General features: G+C 34.4%; 1 protein-coding gene across 1 annotated transcript in view; it reads right to left on the bottom strand.

The window, feature by feature from the left end:
- Positions 1–17898, bottom strand: part of Cad89D (cadherin 89D) — a 42372-nt gene that overhangs the window by 2634 nt on the left and 21840 nt on the right. Inside the window, exons 4-20 of the mRNA XM_088271388.1 lie at positions 17745–17853; positions 15782–15978; positions 15405–15533; positions 13248–13440; positions 12859–13017; positions 12352–12485; positions 11634–12273; positions 11397–11555; positions 11093–11294; positions 10837–11006; positions 8573–10725; positions 7256–7465; positions 6977–7137; positions 5740–5808; positions 4434–4640; positions 2578–2871; positions 1656–1772 (exon numbers count right to left, since the gene is read on the bottom strand). Coding sequence (XP_088127514.1) covers positions 1656–1772; positions 2578–2871; positions 4434–4640; positions 5740–5808; positions 6977–7137; positions 7256–7465; positions 8573–10725; positions 10837–11006; positions 11093–11294; positions 11397–11555; positions 11634–12273; positions 12352–12485; positions 12859–13017; positions 13248–13440; positions 15405–15533; positions 15782–15978; positions 17745–17853 — 5303 coding nt within the window. The remainder of the gene's footprint in view (positions 1–1655; positions 1773–2577; positions 2872–4433; positions 4641–5739; positions 5809–6976; positions 7138–7255; positions 7466–8572; positions 10726–10836; positions 11007–11092; positions 11295–11396; positions 11556–11633; positions 12274–12351; positions 12486–12858; positions 13018–13247; positions 13441–15404; positions 15534–15781; positions 15979–17744; positions 17854–17898) is intronic.

Genomic DNA, 17898 nt, shown 5'->3' with positions numbered 1-17898 from the left:
TGCTAAAGTGCGATATAGATCTATGTACATTTATCCTGTTGTATATTTAAGCATACTGTTTTTGGTGAAAAATATGCCGGTGTAGTTGGTGTTTTGTGACGAATTTGTGTGACATGGAGATTGTGCAGTCGGTGCCTCGAAAGGGAGTAACGGTGTTGCGTACAATAATTACTTGGCCTAGGGTCTCTCCCTCCCCCGGGCGAGGGGGTTGGCGGGGCAGCCGCGGGAGGGGGCAAAGCAAAATGCGTACTGCTGATAGTAACTGCAATCACCACAAACATCACGTCCTTAGCCGCAACACATGCACCGATACATCGTCAATACAATACAAGTAATAGTCTTCATACATAGTGGTAGACCTAACCCCACCAGAGTTGATTACAATCGAGTACTTTACCCATACCAATCACTCGCGTATGGAGTAAAATATAACCGCGCCCGGTCCTTTAGATTATATCAAGTCAACTTTGGTGGAATTAGGAATAATTCCAAGCTAAGTACATTCAAATTGAGGTAATGTTACTACTTGATCAATTCACTTATCACGTTGAACAGGGTCTTTTGGAATAAATTATTTAAAAAAAACATTATCATTATATTGAAATTTAACTTAGAATAAAAAGAGCATTTTTAGAGTCATATTATAATAAATAAGTAATACGAAGATTATAACGAATTGGCACTCAACACTTGAGGACATTTTATTAAATAAACATCACCTAATAAAGAGCCTAAAGTGCAAAAGTGTAAAAGCAAAAAGTAGGTTTTTAAAAAAGGAAAGCATAAAACAAATGCACACTAATTCAATTAAAAGAACATACTTTATATTGTAATTGAATTGTGATTGATTGGCTAAAAAAGTTAATTTTTGTGAAATGTATTGTTTTCATTATACAGTTACATGTTAGCAAGATTGAGCTTTAAATAATGAATTATTTTTAAGATTGCTTTCTTTGTTTTTAATATCTTCAATAGGAAAAGTGGCTGTTTTTTTTTAAACTACGAGTATATTTGAACCAAGCATGGTGATGTATAAAATAATAATTTAAACAACAATTTTCAGCGGAGTACTTATCTATTCCTAAAGATGACAAGATGATTGTCGAAATCGGTTGGAGAAAAGTATTAAAAATAAAAGTGTTAAAAACTTGAGTATCTGCAAAAAAACATTCAAGAAACACTAATTCTTCAGCTGTTACGTTATTTTAGCCCGACATGTTATTAATTGTGCTTTTAGTTATTCTATAATAGTACTGATTTTTTTTAGAATACAAATATAACCCTATTCAACGTAAAATATTAATTCAGCAGGCAGGCTCTCACCGATTGCAACATTTTAAAGTTTTCCAGAAATGTATTATATCTTAATAGAGCAAATATCGTCAACATTTAGGAAAAATTCGCTAACTAATTATCTTCTTGGATATTCTTACCACAGCGCAGAATATAAAACCGAATTAGTAGGAGTATATGTGTTTTATATTAAATACAATATGGAAGTGAGAATAAATATATATTTTCTTTGGTGTAAGTGTTTTAGAGAAGTTTTCCTTGAATGTGAACGATTATATATTTGTTACTAGAGTATCTGGATAACGTGATACGGTTAGTGAAGCAGTTGGATCGGCAGGGCTGGGATCGTGCAGGGTACTGACTTGCTACTGTCCTCCTCGGACTGGGTGGAGGAGTGGCACGCGCAGGGCCCGTCCGCTATGCCCGAGTCCTGGCCGCTGGAGTGCACGGACGTGATGGACGTCTCCACTCCGCCCTTTCTGTATCAGAACACAAACTTCGCTTATATGTCAAATCATTTCAAATTCTCGCTAATTTAAACATAATTTTAGATTCCTTTAAGTTTTTTGCAGATTTATTGCTTTAAAGTAATATATTCCGCCCGATCACAATCTACCTAAGTTTTTGCATACAATGTTTGTCTATGAGGCGTCATAAAAGAGATTCGATTAGGTGCTAATTACAAAGGTTAGCCATATATATCATTTTTATTTAACTCATTGAGATTTCAGTCTACCCTCCAAATCATTGTTCATAAATCTGGTTTTCATCCATTGTTATATTTTTTTATATTGATATCTCAACATAGATGAAAGAAACTATGAAAAGTCTAAAATATTAAAAATCGGAACGAATCTTTCGTACATTTTCAAAGAGGTTTACGCTAAGGAAACTTAAAAAAAATAAGGTCGAGGGATCATGCATCCCTTATGTCACTGCGACCATATTAGGTCTATTGTGACCTCCCTCTGTATCATAGCTCACCCTCAAGACCTACAAGAGTCATATAGCTCACGACCTGTCTCGGTGGTATAAGCTTCACCTTCTCGGAGTCCAGTAGTGGTCCTCCGAGGATTTATAAACTTACTCAAATTAACCATAAATGCTACCGAGAGCTCGTATTTGAAAAAAATGTGTCAATCGAAGAATATACGAGTATACATAAATCCGAAATTTGTGTAGTGTGGTTTTCAATCGCGGGAAGAGCCCAGGGGTATTTACTCGGACTTCCATATTCTTGTACGTCTATGTTGAAATAACGCGGGATCGGAAGGCGCAACTGACCTCTTGGTGGCCGTGGGTCGGCGGTTGAAGCGCACGCAGGAGGGCTCGTGCGGGCGCGGCGCGGCGGGCGCGGCGGGCGCGCGCGGCAAGGCCAGCTGGCCGCGCACGCACTGCTGGTGCGCCTGCCCGAACTGCTCCACGCTGCGCCCGTGCCGACACGTGTCCGGCGGCGGCGCCTCGGCCGCGCGGTACAGGCGCGCCGCGTCCGCCGGGAACAGGCCGCCCTTCACCAGCTGCCCGGCCGACAGCCCGAGCGCCGACAGCCGCTGCTGCGAGAACGCCTTGTGCCGGTTCCTGCTGGGGCGAGCGGCCTGAGTGAGCTGTGCGAGAGGACTCTACGCGCTCACCGCTCACTGCTCACTGCTCGGCATGATCCGAGACAGTGATCTTGGACAGTGAAGTAAATTCAAAATAACAGAATTCAGGAATAGCTGTGTCTCCCACAATTCTAAGACGACACAGTTTAGTTAAAGAATAAAACTCAAAACAAGAATGTAATGAATATAATCAAATAAAAATAATATCAAAAACAATATTTTTGATATTTTCGTAGTAAATTTCGGATTTTAAAGAGGATTATTAACTATTATTTGGTGTTTGTTTACAAATCGATTAAATCCTTTTAAATAAATTATTTTATCATATAATTTATATTTCAAGCACTAGCTTTGTGATTTCTATTTTATAATTAAATGTAACTATGTTTTAAAATCACTATAAATATTGTATTATAACATAATTATAATGTCTACCGGTTTCGAAGCTAACCGCTTCTTTATCAAGACTGATTAATACTGTTAATCAGTCTTGATTTACATTATTAAATTCTACTATCAATCACAAAGATATTTATTGATCGAGAATTTTGTTAAAAAATACATTAATACAATTATTTATGGTTGAATTATTATTGATGCATATAAGGTTATGTGATGATTTTACAGTATTTATTTGTTAGCATTTTTCGATGAAAATATGTTGTAATCTGATTTAAATATTTTATTTTGATGCTCTTTAATAATATTTTTTAAATAATGATGTGTAGTAATCTACCTCTTCTTTAAACGAATAATTAACTTTACTTTTTTAAATATATTTATTTCATCAAATTAATTACATCATCCAACAATCAATTGAATTCATAAAAAAATGATCCGCAATTATTGGACCCCACTTTTACAGTTTAATTATTACAGTTGTGATAACAACCATCTCAAAAAAAATAAAATAAAATAAAATGAAGTAACATGTTTAAACAATACACGTTTAAAAAAAATTAACATAAATATAACAGCATTTGTAAATAAATGTCAATGTGAAGTGAAGTGAAACAAGATAGGTTGAAATTTACGAAATAATATACAATGAATCTTTTAATTTTTTTATTAAAATGTGATAAATAATTAATAAAAGTTCACATTATTATTACCTTAACCATAAACGAAAAATGTATATTATAAAACTATAAAATTAGATATTATTATCCATACCCTTATAACCATAAGTGCCCTCAGCAAAATAAATTATGTTACGACTCATTTAATTTTTTGGAATAATAAAATACCAACATGTACATTTAAAAAAATATATAAACTTGTCCATTTTTCTATTGTTGTTAATTCAAATGGTCGCATTTTCAAATACTCGTTAAAATGGGCCTCAGAGAAAGCGTGGTTAATACGGAAAACATATTTTGTTACTATTCTTTTGAATTTAGTTTATAAACTCTGTTATGGAATGGGGATTGCGTACATGTGGTTGCATAAGCGAGTTGAAGAAGCGCGTGTATTTACAAAGCGGCGTGTCTATGTACAGCCGTCCCGGCGCCAAGCGGATAGCGAGAGACAGCGGGAAACCTCTTGTTGCGCTTGAAGCAGACGATGCAGAGTGCCGTGGCGAGCGCGGCCAGCACGAGCGCGGCGCCCAGCAGCAGCACGCCGAGCTGCAGGGGCCGCAGCGGCGCGCGCGGCGCCGACACCCCGCGCGGCGCCGCTCCGGCGCGCTCCACGCTCAGCGACGGCCCCAGCGACAGCGACAGGGCGCTCTGCTGGCTCGACAGCGATCTGGGACAGGACGGTCGCTCTACTCACTTCACATCCACCATAATGCTACTGTAATCGGCAACTTCCGAAACCTGACCTATTTATATATCTAGTAAACGAAATACCGTGGATTGATTACCATTTCAACGTGTATTATGTAAAGTACTAAAATCGTAAAATTTGTATTGAATAAAGATTTTTTTTGGCAAAGCACCCAAAATTTTATGAGAAACATATTTAAAAAAAATAAGTATTGTTTTTATTACAATTATAAAATCCACATATATTTATTGTTACGAATACGACCCAAACATTTTACTAATTGGAGATTAGGTGATAGAATAATATTATATAAAATAAATTTTTCATCGACCGGTATCCCGGCCATATTCGGCGATAACCGCTGATGCTTTCCAATCCCATTCTATCTGTGTAAATGTTCGTGGTAGAATAGTTGTCTTCTGCTAATGCCACTTCATTCTTCATTCTTCTTTTCATTCATTTCCACTATCCACCACTTTTATTGCTAAATTAGTTACTAATAATTTTGAGTGGAAACATTAATGGTACATGTCATAAATATTTATTTTTTTATTTTAAATAATAACACTGGCTAACAATTTACAAATTTTATTTTGTAACTGGCGTGAAAATACCTGATCTTTATGCACTTTGCAAAGCTGAATTGAAAAACGAAAGCAAAAAAAAATGTAGCACGTCAGATTTTTTAGTTAGGATATATTTAATTAATGTTTATTTTATTATTTATGTATAAATATATATAAACATTAATGCTATCGTATTCAATATAAGAAAGTGAATATATTTCCAATGTAACTCTATAATTATCAATCCTTTTTTGGAATCCCTTAGACCTTAGACTAAAACATGTCTAGATACGAACCACTTTTACGGTTTCAACGCATGGGGTCCATACAAACAATAATATGACTGGAACATCCACTTGACGTCATACAAGCATGTCACCATATAGACTTTGAATAAGAACGATTAACTTAGTCGAAATCAGTCATCGAAATTTCAGTTACAAAATCATTGTTGGCCAGTGTAATTATTGTTTCTCTATTTACCTTTGACGGCTAACCTGTTGCCAACATACCTTTGAAGGGTATCCATGTCGATCAATGAGTTGGTAACTGGATCGACACCATACACGTACATATTGGTTCTAAAATGATATAATAATTTTCTATATAAATATGTCGCGTAATAAATTGCTGCATAATAAAATGGTGAAACGATGTCATCTCATCGACAAGATAAAAGGTCAATGCGAAAGGTTGATTTAATTTATTTCAAATTAAAAACCTGCATTTCTACATTGAACTTTACTTAATGTGACTTATTTATAGAAAACCGCAATTTTATATTAGCAATATGATAATAACCCAATTTATTATGATGTTGCTGACCAGAACATTTTGAATATTTAATGGCTAGATTTAAATAATGAGGAGATAGTTAAATAAAAATAATGTTTAGTTTGTATAAATAAATAATTTTAAGACCATGACATATTGCTACACAAATTTCTCATATTTTTGTTATTTTATTTTAAGTTTACTTATGATCATCGATAAGGTTTTGAGAAAAACGCTTTATTTTTATGAGAGTCTCAAAACGATTTTTGGTCACGAGGAAAACACCTCAAATTACGCAATTCGAAGAAATTATTTCATGTATCTATTTAGGTAATTACCTATAATTGCAAATTAACCTCGTCTAAAACATTAAATAACTTAAGTTTTAATTTTAAACCTAAATTTATTTTAAATGTTTATTAGTTGTCGTCATATCTCTCTACCTGTTATGTACATATTCTGTTTATATGTGTATCTTAATTTTTTTTTTTTTTGTATACAATACATCTATCTTAAGCATTTGAATATCAAAACAAATAAACACTACTATATTTAAGTAAATGACACTACCTGGATACAATGTGATAGATTCAATATTTTATATCAATTATTATTTTTCTTCATATTTTTTAAGTAAGACATCACTAAAATTTATAGATCTTTATGCCCTATTACCTCGTCAATTTTATTCACCTGCATACCTTGTTTCGCACAATCTGTGTCCAATTTCATTTTCAAATATTTCATTCTCAATATTTCTTTTTTTTAATTGGAAATATCTGGCAACGAGTAAAATTTAATACATTACCAGGATATTCATTATCTTCTGGCTGTCTTTGAATTGTAAGAATCTTTTTGACTGTGTATTCAAAACTATCGAGATCGTAAAATGCTGTAGAATACTTGTACTCCAACCGTTGCTCGCTTAAAAGGCATTTCTAAAATTCCATCGGTAAGTTTGAAGATGATTATTACCTTAGCGGATCTCCCGGCCTCGGCTCCACGCGGCGCACGCGCACGTCCAGCCCCGTGGCGGAGCTCAGCAGGGCCGTGATGTTGGGCTCGGCGCGCTGCACCGCCAGCGCGCCGCCGCTCAGCGACACCACGACCTGCCGACTCTCGTCCAAAACGTACACCTGCAACAGTTCATCGGAAAGCGTCAATCCTTACAACGTGTGCAAATAGAAATGTTCTTTTTCATAAATCGCGTACAATTGTTATGAATAAGCAAAACCAAAAATATAGGGTACTTACAAAAACATTAGCGATTGCAGATTTTCCATCATCGGCTCCCGCTTTGTCCGTGGCCTTCACGTCGAAGCCAAATACGCGGCCTGCGTCTCCGGTGAAGAGAGCCGCCGTGCGGAGTTGGCCCGTCACGGGGTCCACAGAGAAGCGCTGGGCGTGCTCGCTCAGCAGCTGGTACCTGACGGCGGCGTTCTCTCCCAGATCAGGATCGACGGCCTGCAACGAGACGCTGCTGCATTACTCGGATATTATTAATAAGCCAATCATTACATAAAATGGTATGCATTTGGACTTTCGCTTATTTCCGGTCCAAACGAAGAAAGATCCGGGAAAAAGATCTGGAAGAAAGTAGGTGATTAATCTGATGTGGCAGGTTAAAGAACAGCGCTTAGTTTCTGTTTTGGCCTGCAGTCCCAAGTTATCGAAACTTTCATGTGTCTGCACTATTTATTTTACATACATTAACATCCTAGGTATGTCTTTGTCCTCTTTTCTTAGTTTCCAGTTTCAATAACATGTGAACAATGGATTTAAAAAATATATAATTAAATATCATAGATTCATTCTGAAATTTAAAGAAATAATATTGAATTTCCATTGATTTTATCGAAAAATTCTTATCTCATCATTGTATTAATTAACTATCTAAGTTCTACTTTCTTCGTTTTACTTCCGTGCAGTATATTATAGTTTATCCAGTTTGAAGGATTGTTAGTTTGGCATTTTTAAATTTTTATTTGAAAAAAAAAATTCTGTACGCACTACGTACCTTTCAACAACCCAACCCTTTACAAACCGGGGTTTCCTTCTACTGAATTTTGATTTTTTTTAAAAACACACAAATAAAATTGTAAAATTTTGTTATTAAAATAAAGTTTTAAGGTACTGAAATGTTAAAACGATTATAATTGAAATCAGGTACCTTTTTTAATTTTAAATATCAAATGGTGTTTAATAAAATACAAATTAAGCCCTGAACATATTGCATACTACTGGAATATGCCAACTACATCGTTATGGAGGTCGTCTTGTTTTTAGTCTTTACTTGGTGTAAATAATTAGTCAACTCAATAAATTCGTTTATATCAGTACAAATTTATTCGCCTTTTTTATATTCATTATAAATTATTCATAAATTTTGGTACACAACTGGCCTAAAAAAGTAATAGATCGTGGCAATAATTAAAAGTTTGCATAGATTTGCATCCTATCAATATTAAATATAATTTTTTTTAAATTAAAAATAAACCGCATACAAAGAATCAACAAAACTATAAGCATTTCTTTGATCCGGGAATAATAAGAATATAATTAAAAACTCACCTGAACTTTAACTATTTCGTAACCAAAACTAGCGGTCGTCGGAATTGCAGCTACAATGGGTCTTCCAAAAATAGTGAAACGAGGAGCATTATCATTCACATCAGTAATTTTGACTACGACCTTTACATCAAACTTCGTGAGGTCTTCCAAATCTTCTTCAGGTACGGGATAGATCATGTGAGGTAAGTTTCTGCCGAGTTTAGGTTTCTCTGCTCGAACAATTATTTGATACTCGTCCCTAGTTTCTCGATCGGGGCTTCTAACCAGATATAGTGTGCCGTTCCGAGGATCCACAACAAACATCCTTTTGATATCGTTTTTATCATCACCTATTATGGAAAACCTCAATTTCTTGTCGCGGTAAAAGTTTGATACATTTAACGTTAAAAGTTCTAAAGGTGTACTGGCATTTTCTTGTATTTCAACTTCGTAATACCTTTCGATGAATAAGGGTTCTTCACTCATAGTAACATCGTCCGGTACATCGGAAACTTTTAAAATGATTAATGCTGTTGAACTTAAGCTCGGTAGCCCTAAATCAGATGCTACGATGGTAATATTGTGAGTCGATTGTGTTTCGTAGTCTAATTTGCCAGTTGTTGTGACAATGCCCTCTTTGGAATCAATAGTAAATAGATTAGGTAAGTTTTTTCTTCTTGGAATATCAAAAAGAAGTAAACCATTTCCGTTTCCAGAAAAATCTGAATCATTTGCGTATACTTTAGCTACTACAGATCCGATTGGACTATTTTCTGATAGTTTAGCGTAATACACAGGTAACATAAAAACTGATTCATAATTGTGATTAGGCAAATCTTTGGCTTCAGGATGAGCCCATTCCAATACATCATCGTATCCGTAAAATTGGGGAGCATTATCATTTATATCCAAAACTTGGACTTCCACTGTAACAGTTGAGGACATTTTAGTGTCTACCCCATTATCTCTGGCAACCACCGAAAATTTGTAATATTCTTGTATTTCTCTGTCGAGTTCACCATTTACACTGAGAATACCACTTAGGGTAGAAATTTCAAAGGGTAAGTTGTTTTCTTTTGTCATAATATTATAAGATACGTTAGAGTTTCTCCCATAGTCAACATCAGTGGCTTCTATTTTTCCCAAAACTTTACGCGAGTATACTGCTTCTTCAACATCAAAATTATACCATGATTTTTTAAATACTGGCGCATGATCATTGATATCTTTCACGAAAATTCTAAAATTTACACTATCTTGTAAGCCACCTCCGTCTTTAGCAGAAATATTTAATTTAAACTCATATTCCGGCGGAAGAACTTTTGAAACAATTACCTCACCGCTTTGGTCATTAACAATAAAATATTGTTTTGAATTGCTCTTTCCCGGCAAATTACCAGCGATTGATGAAAATGTTTCGGCATAATTAACATATCTTATTTGTCCATTTTCTCCAATATCTTGATCTTCTGCCTCAAGCCGCAGAATGGTGGTTCCAACGGAAATTGTTTCCGGTACTGCAATTAGTGGACCGACTTCGGAAGACATCAAATCTAACGCTTTGCTGCGCGTTTTACTACCCTCAAATCGGATACCGCTACTAGAATGTTTTTCTTCAAACACTTTTATTTTAGATCTATCATCATATTCCAGAACTTCTATTTGCTCATCTGGAGGAATAATAATTCGCTTGATTATTGGTGGATTATCATTTTCGTCCATTATGTGGATTGTCAATTTAGTCTCAGAGCTAAGATTCCCGTTATCGGTAGCAACAACCCTAAGACGATAAATGCTCTTTTCTTCTCTATCCAAGGTGTTGCCTATAAAGTAGACCATACCCGTTGATTTATTAACTTCAAATAATGAATGTCCTTCACCGAAAATTTCATAACTAGTTATGGAATTATTTCCGATATCCGCATCTTGAGCCATTACTAGATTCGTCATATTTACTTCAGAATTTGGATGAGAATTTTCCTTTATGGTTCCCTCGTATGAATTTTGAGTAAATATCGGAGCATTATCATTCTCATCGTCGACAATAATGGTCACTTGATATATTCCCGCTCCGCTAACAGCTCCTTTAGTATATTCGGCTATAACTGTTAGTCTGTAAGCATCTCTTTTTTCCCTGTCTAATGCTTTTTGAGTATACAGAGTACCATCTTGTCCTAAAAATATTGACATACGTTCATACAAAATTTAAATTCTGTAATTTAATCTTAAAAGATTAAGGGATTTGGAAGTTTTAATTTTATTATTATCATTATGTGTATACCCACCAATTGCTATATCATCCGTCACGTCTTGTTGATTGGCTATAATAAAGCGCACGCTCTTAGAAGAATTATTAGGAAAGAAATTAGAGTGATTTTGATAAAGAAGTTGTCCTATAATTGCACCCGCTAAATTTTCTTTGACGTGGAATTCAATAGGCATGTTTGATGTTCCCCTAAAATAAAAAAATAAAACAATTATTTTTCACTGAGAAACGTAATTATGAAAGCATTATATTTCATAAGCATTATTTTTATTTACTTCATTAGTATTCCTCTCTCATCTTCAGGATCCACGACGTGTATAGTGACGTTAGTAACCAGATTAGAAGGACCATTGGGCAGAGATTGTGTATTCCCTGTTCTACTAACGACAGCTTCAAAATCATATATTGGTCTGTCAAATCGAGCAGGGTCGTCTACGACCGTTATAGTGCCACTTCTTTCTTCCACAGCAAAAGGAACTACAAAAATATAAATAATTCTTAAGACTTAGCATTAAGTGTTAATAATGAGTAATTATTCAACTATTAGTATTTCTACAGAAATGATGATTAATTTATTACCTCCTTCGTGATAACTATGCAGTAGATCATAGGCAATATTATTTTTATCCATAGCATCATTTATTCTTATTTGTCCGATACTTGTTCCCACTCCAACATTTGCACCAACCCAAAACTCATACGGTGCACCGACAAAATCAGGAACAGCAGTTTTGTGCCCTACGATTTAGTTGCGGAAAATTATTTATTTGACAAAACCTACAGTAAAAGACCATTAATATTAATCGTTTGCTTTACCTTTGGAACCGCGGGTAACTTCAACAGATACAACCGCTAAGGAGAATCTTCTCTCACTCGGATTAGCAGGTTGATCTGCCGCTTCGAGGAATAGAGCGTGCCTTCCTTCCGGCAAGGGTGACTCGGCTACCCGCAGGGCTCCAGTTTGGGGCTCCAGCGTAAACGGTGATGTCACTGTTAAATTACTACTCCTCTGGAGATCATAGAGGACCATACCATTTCTTCCCAAGTCAGGATCTACAGCTCGAACTTTTCCAATTAGGTCTCCTACTTTAGCACTAGACTTTATGCTAAACTCGTATAAATTACTAGGCAAGAATACTGGATTATTATCATTTGCATCCAATAGAGTCACTTCAACATTGACAAATGACAAGGGAATACTAAGATTATGATAGAGAAGGGTGTGATCTCCCAGGGCTGTTTGATCAGGAAACACATAAGTAGTTTTATCGTTACTAGGAACATTTCTATCGTCAGGTTTTCGAGTAAACCGGTCTCGCGTGAGTGCTAAAGATCTCAAATGCCTTTTACTTTTTAGAATCCTGCGATGTTGTGATAAACTAACAACACTTTCTTTTTTTTCTTTCGCAAATACTTTCATTTTCAATGATGAATGTTGTTCTCTATCCAGAACACTCTAAAAATGACAAATAAAAAATTAGTAAAGTACATTTCTAATTTATTAAAAAAAATAAAAAAAATTGATCATATTTACTTGATCTCTAACGGTTAACCAACCAGAACGAGGGTCAATAGAAAAAGCTCCGTGTGGATCTTGAAGCTGGTATAAAAATTCTCCATTTTCTCCTTGATCTTTATCTGTTGCCATAACCTGAAGTACGCTAAAACCTAAAAATGCGTATCACGTTATCAATAATTACATTTTTATAAATAAATGTACACTAAAATAAATAGATATACAATATTATGTTCGTACATTCATTGTAAATCGTTAGGAGATTTTTCTAATGAATAATGGACGAAAACTTCTATTTTGCATGATTGTTTGCAGGTCGAAGAGAAAGGATGGGAAAAGAGTAAAATAAAATTGGCCAACTGGAATAAATTTAACAATTTTTTTTACAACTGGCGGGAGTCGAACCGGCTGCGCTTAGTTTCTGGTCAGGCTTAGTAGTCAAGCGTCTACTCGAGTACGCCAAGATGCCTGTTTAGTAAATTAATACATATTTAATAAGCATCGCTAAGAAAAGCGTGAATATACCATTTGGTAGGTTTTCCACTATACTGATATTGTAAAAGTCTACTTCAAATTCTGGTAGATTATCGTTCAAATCCAATACTTCAATTTCCAACCTAGCGACAGCTGTTTTCAAGGGATTGTCTATCTGCGAAGCTTGTATTTGAAGTGTAAATGTGTTCGCTAAAATGTGAAGAAAATACAATAATTAGTTAATAAAAGATGGGCGCATAATATAAACTATTTTTCTAGGTTAAGTCAAATTATTCTCCTTTGAAAAAATAATCACATTAATTTTTCAATTTTGAAAGATACTGAAAAATTAATTGTAAAGCTTTAATAAATAGACTATAACGGTACAAAGAGTTAATTTCTGCACCCTTTCAATATGTTATAAAATAATTTTAAACAACCGTGTAAATTTTTTTCGGCATCTAGATCAATTTCTCGAGTAAGGAAAAGGCTGCCATTGCCAGAATCCAAAGCAAAGAGTTGTCGCTCATTCCCCGATATTATGTCATACCGCAAGGGAGCGTTCAGTCCTGTATCCTGGTCCGCAGCCGCAATGGCTGGCCAGAACATAAGCTCCCGGTGGATGCGAGTCGCCTAAAAGATAATACAGCTTATTATTAACTACTTCATCTAATTATTATTATTTTATTTATAAATATTTTATAATAATAAAACGCTTGTAATAAACCACTTAATGAGGTTTATTTTATTATACACTACTTGTTTCGAAAACTTGCAGATGTTTTCATCTACAGGTGAAAATTAAAACTAACGAGCAAATAAATATTTAGGGGTATATATATAGAGGTTGAAAGGGTAACAATTAAAGGAGGGGGGAGGTTAAAGAACGAGAATTTATGTAAGGAACCAAATATATTAATTTCATTAATTGATTCGGCAGTCACTTTGTGGTAAAATCTATCAATTTTTAATTAATGTTTTACTTAGTAAATACCACTATTCCTTAAAATCTACGGTGACACGTGTTTCGATGCATTCCGCATCATTTTCAAACACCGTATGTGAAGCTGATTCTAAATTTTAGAGTTGGGTCCTTGGGACGTTGAAGGTTGAAGAGGGGGTAGTAGCTGTTTCTTATTTTTATTTATTAATTTAATTTTTATTTTTTATTTTTATTTCTTATCAGAGGGAACATAGACAAAAGGGGGGAGGCTTTAGTCATTGTCATATTGTTAATTATGGGTTTATCGTTATTTATATTCTTATGAATTTCTATTGTTTCAAAATGTTGCAGTTTATGGCTTTTCGTATTGATTATTTTTTGGATTTATCATTATCTATTAAATGGTTAGCGAATTCCGAAAAATTATTATTTCTCAAACATAATTCATGTTCCTTGATTCTTGTTTTGAATTTTCTGGAAGTCATACCAATATACGAACTTCCACAGTCACAGTTTAATTTATATATGCCACTATTGTCCAATATATTTTCAGGATTATTTTGTTTTAAAAATTTTAGTTAAATTATTTTTTGTGTAAAATGCTGGTTTTATATTATTTGGGATTTTTTTGGTTATTTTATGTGATGTTTTATTTATGTAAATGTTTTTTTTTGTTCAAGTTGGTTTTTACTTTTTCATTATACGTATCGGCTGAGTAGAGAAATGTTTTTGTTTAATTCTTTTTATTTTTACGCGCCAATATCGCGTCTATTATATTTGGTTTATAACCGTTAATGTAAGCAATTTGTTTAATTGTATTTATTTCTCTTTTAAACTTATTATCATTTAATGGGAATTGTAGTGCTCTATGGATCATGGAGTTAAAGCTAGCTAGTTAATGATTAAGTGGATGGGCTGAACAAGAGGGAATTACAGTATCGGTATGTGTGGGCTTACGATATACATCAACAGTATTTTTTTTATCCATAATTTCTAAACTGAGGTCTAAGAAATTGATTTGCTTACCTCCGTTATTTTCTAAAGCTTCACATACGGTGTTTGAAAATGATGCGGAATGCATCGAAACACGTGTCACAGTAGATTTTAAGAAATAGCGGTATTTACTAAGTAAAACATTAATTAAAAAAGATATTAATGATGACTTATTTTTAAACAGCATATTATTAATTAACGTTTTATCATAATTTAAATTTTTATGGATTTCTAAATTTTCTTAATTATTCATGACTTGACCTTTATTTGTAACAGAGTGTAATAATTTAAGTGAAGTGTATGTGAGTCAAATGAGTGGTTAGTTTCCATGATATGATTTGCAAATTCCAAAATGCAGAATAATTTAGAAAATTTTAATTACAAAGAATCCTGTTCCTTAACCCCCCGCTCCTATATTTATTACCCTATCAACCTCTATATAGACCCCCAAATATTTTTTTACTCGTTAGTTTTAATTTTCACCTGTAGATGAAAACATCTGTAACTTTTCGAAACAAGTTGTGTATAGTGAAATAAAACTCACTAAGTGGTTTATTACAAGTGTTTAATTTAAAAAAAAATCAACATGTCATTCCACTAACGTTTTCATTGACAACACATAACAGATAATGATTTATTACGATGTCTCTGGAGTACTTACCGTGATAGGATACGACTCTGTGATATTGGATCTGTAGATATCGCGTGTGAAGCGAGGACCGAGGTCATCGTTGTCTTGTACCACGACAGTAACACTAGTGTTGGTACTACGGGGAGGGGATCCCCGGTCCTAAAACAAATATTTGATTAAGATTTTGTCCCATTTCAGATTGCCGAGCTGAAACGGGACAGTATCACGTTCATAACGAGGCTCGAAGATACACGGAACTGAAGAGTCCCCCGATGAAAAGCACAGTTGAAAACGAGGAGCAAAGAACGTCCACAAGAGTATAAGATCCGGCGAGATAAGTAGGAAGCTGTATAAGTAGGAAGCGCTAGTCGTAGCGAACTAGTGTCCGGAAGAATTCCTATACGTACCGCGGCCGTGACTAGGAGGGTGAAGGCGCGGTCGCCGGAGTCGTAGTCCAGCGCGCGCGCGAGCAGCAGCGCCGGGCGGCGGGAGCCCTCCAGCGCGAAGCGGCCCGCGCCGCCCGACAGCGAGTACTGCACGTCCGAGTTGGGAGTGTCCGGCTTGTCGCGATCCACAGCCGAAATGCCGCGGAATATTGTTAAACCTATAAATTTTCAATTAAAAAAAAGTTTTTCATTAAGGCAGTTATTATTTGTGGTTATAGGTAACAAACCCGGTTAGGAAATGCAGACGACTCAATTATTTATGTTATTTATTTTTTACAATAAACTTATTTTTTTGTACAGCTACTCTTGTAACAGCTCCGTAAAATATGACCACTAGAGATTTTTTAATTAAACATAAATTTTACGGAAAAAATAATTTTAATAATTTAAGAAACAATTTTTTTCTTTGAAAAGATCATCGCACTCTCTAATTTCTAACCATTGCATTGGTAGAAAACCAAATTATCAGACCCGCAACACCGAAGGAACGTTCTTCAAATTTATCTCACATTAATCACATTACCATTGCAGTTGTTACAGCTGATCGAAACGTGAAACTTTAATCATCTTATTCAACTGGAATTCACAGCTTTCTTAAATAATCTGGAGCCGTATTAATGCATCTATTTAAATGTCAGCAGATAAAGTTTATATTTTATCCTTTTGGGAAACAGTGTAGTTTATGAAGTAGTGAAATGATGCGACTGAATATTAAACATGAAAAAAAAGTTTTGTTAAGTTTTACACTGATTGTGGTCTTGTTATTTTTTGTTGTGTAATATTAATTTTTGGTAGACCAATGTACTGTTACAATAATTGACTAAAGGTACTTCTTCTTTTTTCCTCTTTTCCTATATCCGCTCCCTATATGGAGCATATGGAGTCTACAAACTGTCTCCAGGCTTTTATGGCATATTACAAATGCATCTATCGATTGCAGTATCAACTGACAGATTTTTGAGATTGCTTTTAATTTACATCATCTGAATAAAGCATCATACACTTTTTGTTTTCTGAATTAAATTTCGAGAAATGAATCAGAAATTAAAAACACATAAGAAAAAATAGTTTTCCTCGCATTGGATAGTACATTGTAATTAATTTAATTTTTTTTGTAGATGTGGCTATCCAGAATTAATCTGTTTCGTAAGGGTTCATCAAAAAAAAATTCAATCATCTACTTTCCTATTTTTTCGATTCTTCCTCTTCCGGTTTGCAACAAAAGTGAATTAGAGTATCATTCGCATAGTAATGAGATAATAATTCTTGAGTTTATAATTTTTTCTTTACTTTAAGTATGATAACTCACGATCTTATGATAAACATACATGGAATTTTGGCTTGTACATTGTAATTCACAAGACTTAAAGTACTATAATTATCAGAGCATTATCTGTTATTTTATATTTTTTACATAATAAATTCAGTAAGAGAGACAAAGTCATATATGACGCTTTGAATTATATATAATTCTATAAGAAATCGAAATAATGAACTATATCAATAAATTTCAGACTCCAAATATTTTTTAAATGCAAGTTTATAAATTTCTCCAAACGAAGCAATTTCATACAAGAGCTACGATTTTTAAAAATAAACAACGGTGTCGTAAATACCGCAACAGATAGAAGTGATGAATTACAGGGATCGAAGTACTTTCAAATATTAAAAGTGCGGTTATGTTAATATTTTTCGTTTGAATATACAATTAATTTTATATAGATTAGAAACATTAAACAGCTCCATTAGCTTACTTTCATGTCCCACAAATAATCAGTAATAGATTTGATATCTTGTGGCTGACCACAAAGTGCTTATTCTTAGCTTAGAAATCATCGCTGGTAAATTAATACTCACACAGAACTTGCGATAATAGTTACACTGTATATACAATATATATTTATTTTATACAATAAGTACTTACCGACGGGAGTTAGTTCGTCAACAGTAAGTTGGTACGGAGCGTCAGAAAACTCGGGCGAGTGGTCGTTCACATCTTCTACGTACACAGTCACGGAGAGAAAAGCTGATATCTAAAAACAAAAGACATTCAATCACCAAAATGTAAAAAAATAGCA

Source organism: Brachycentrus maculatus, unplaced genomic scaffold (assembly GCF_059751285.1).
Source record: "Brachycentrus maculatus isolate JH-2025_06_01 unplaced genomic scaffold, ASM5975128v1 h1tg000439l, whole genome shotgun sequence".
NCBI classification, from domain to species: domain Eukaryota; kingdom Metazoa; phylum Arthropoda; class Insecta; order Trichoptera; family Brachycentridae; genus Brachycentrus; species Brachycentrus maculatus.
The sequence above is the reverse complement of the archived record's forward strand: the minus strand, read 5'-3'. Positions and strand labels throughout refer to the sequence as shown.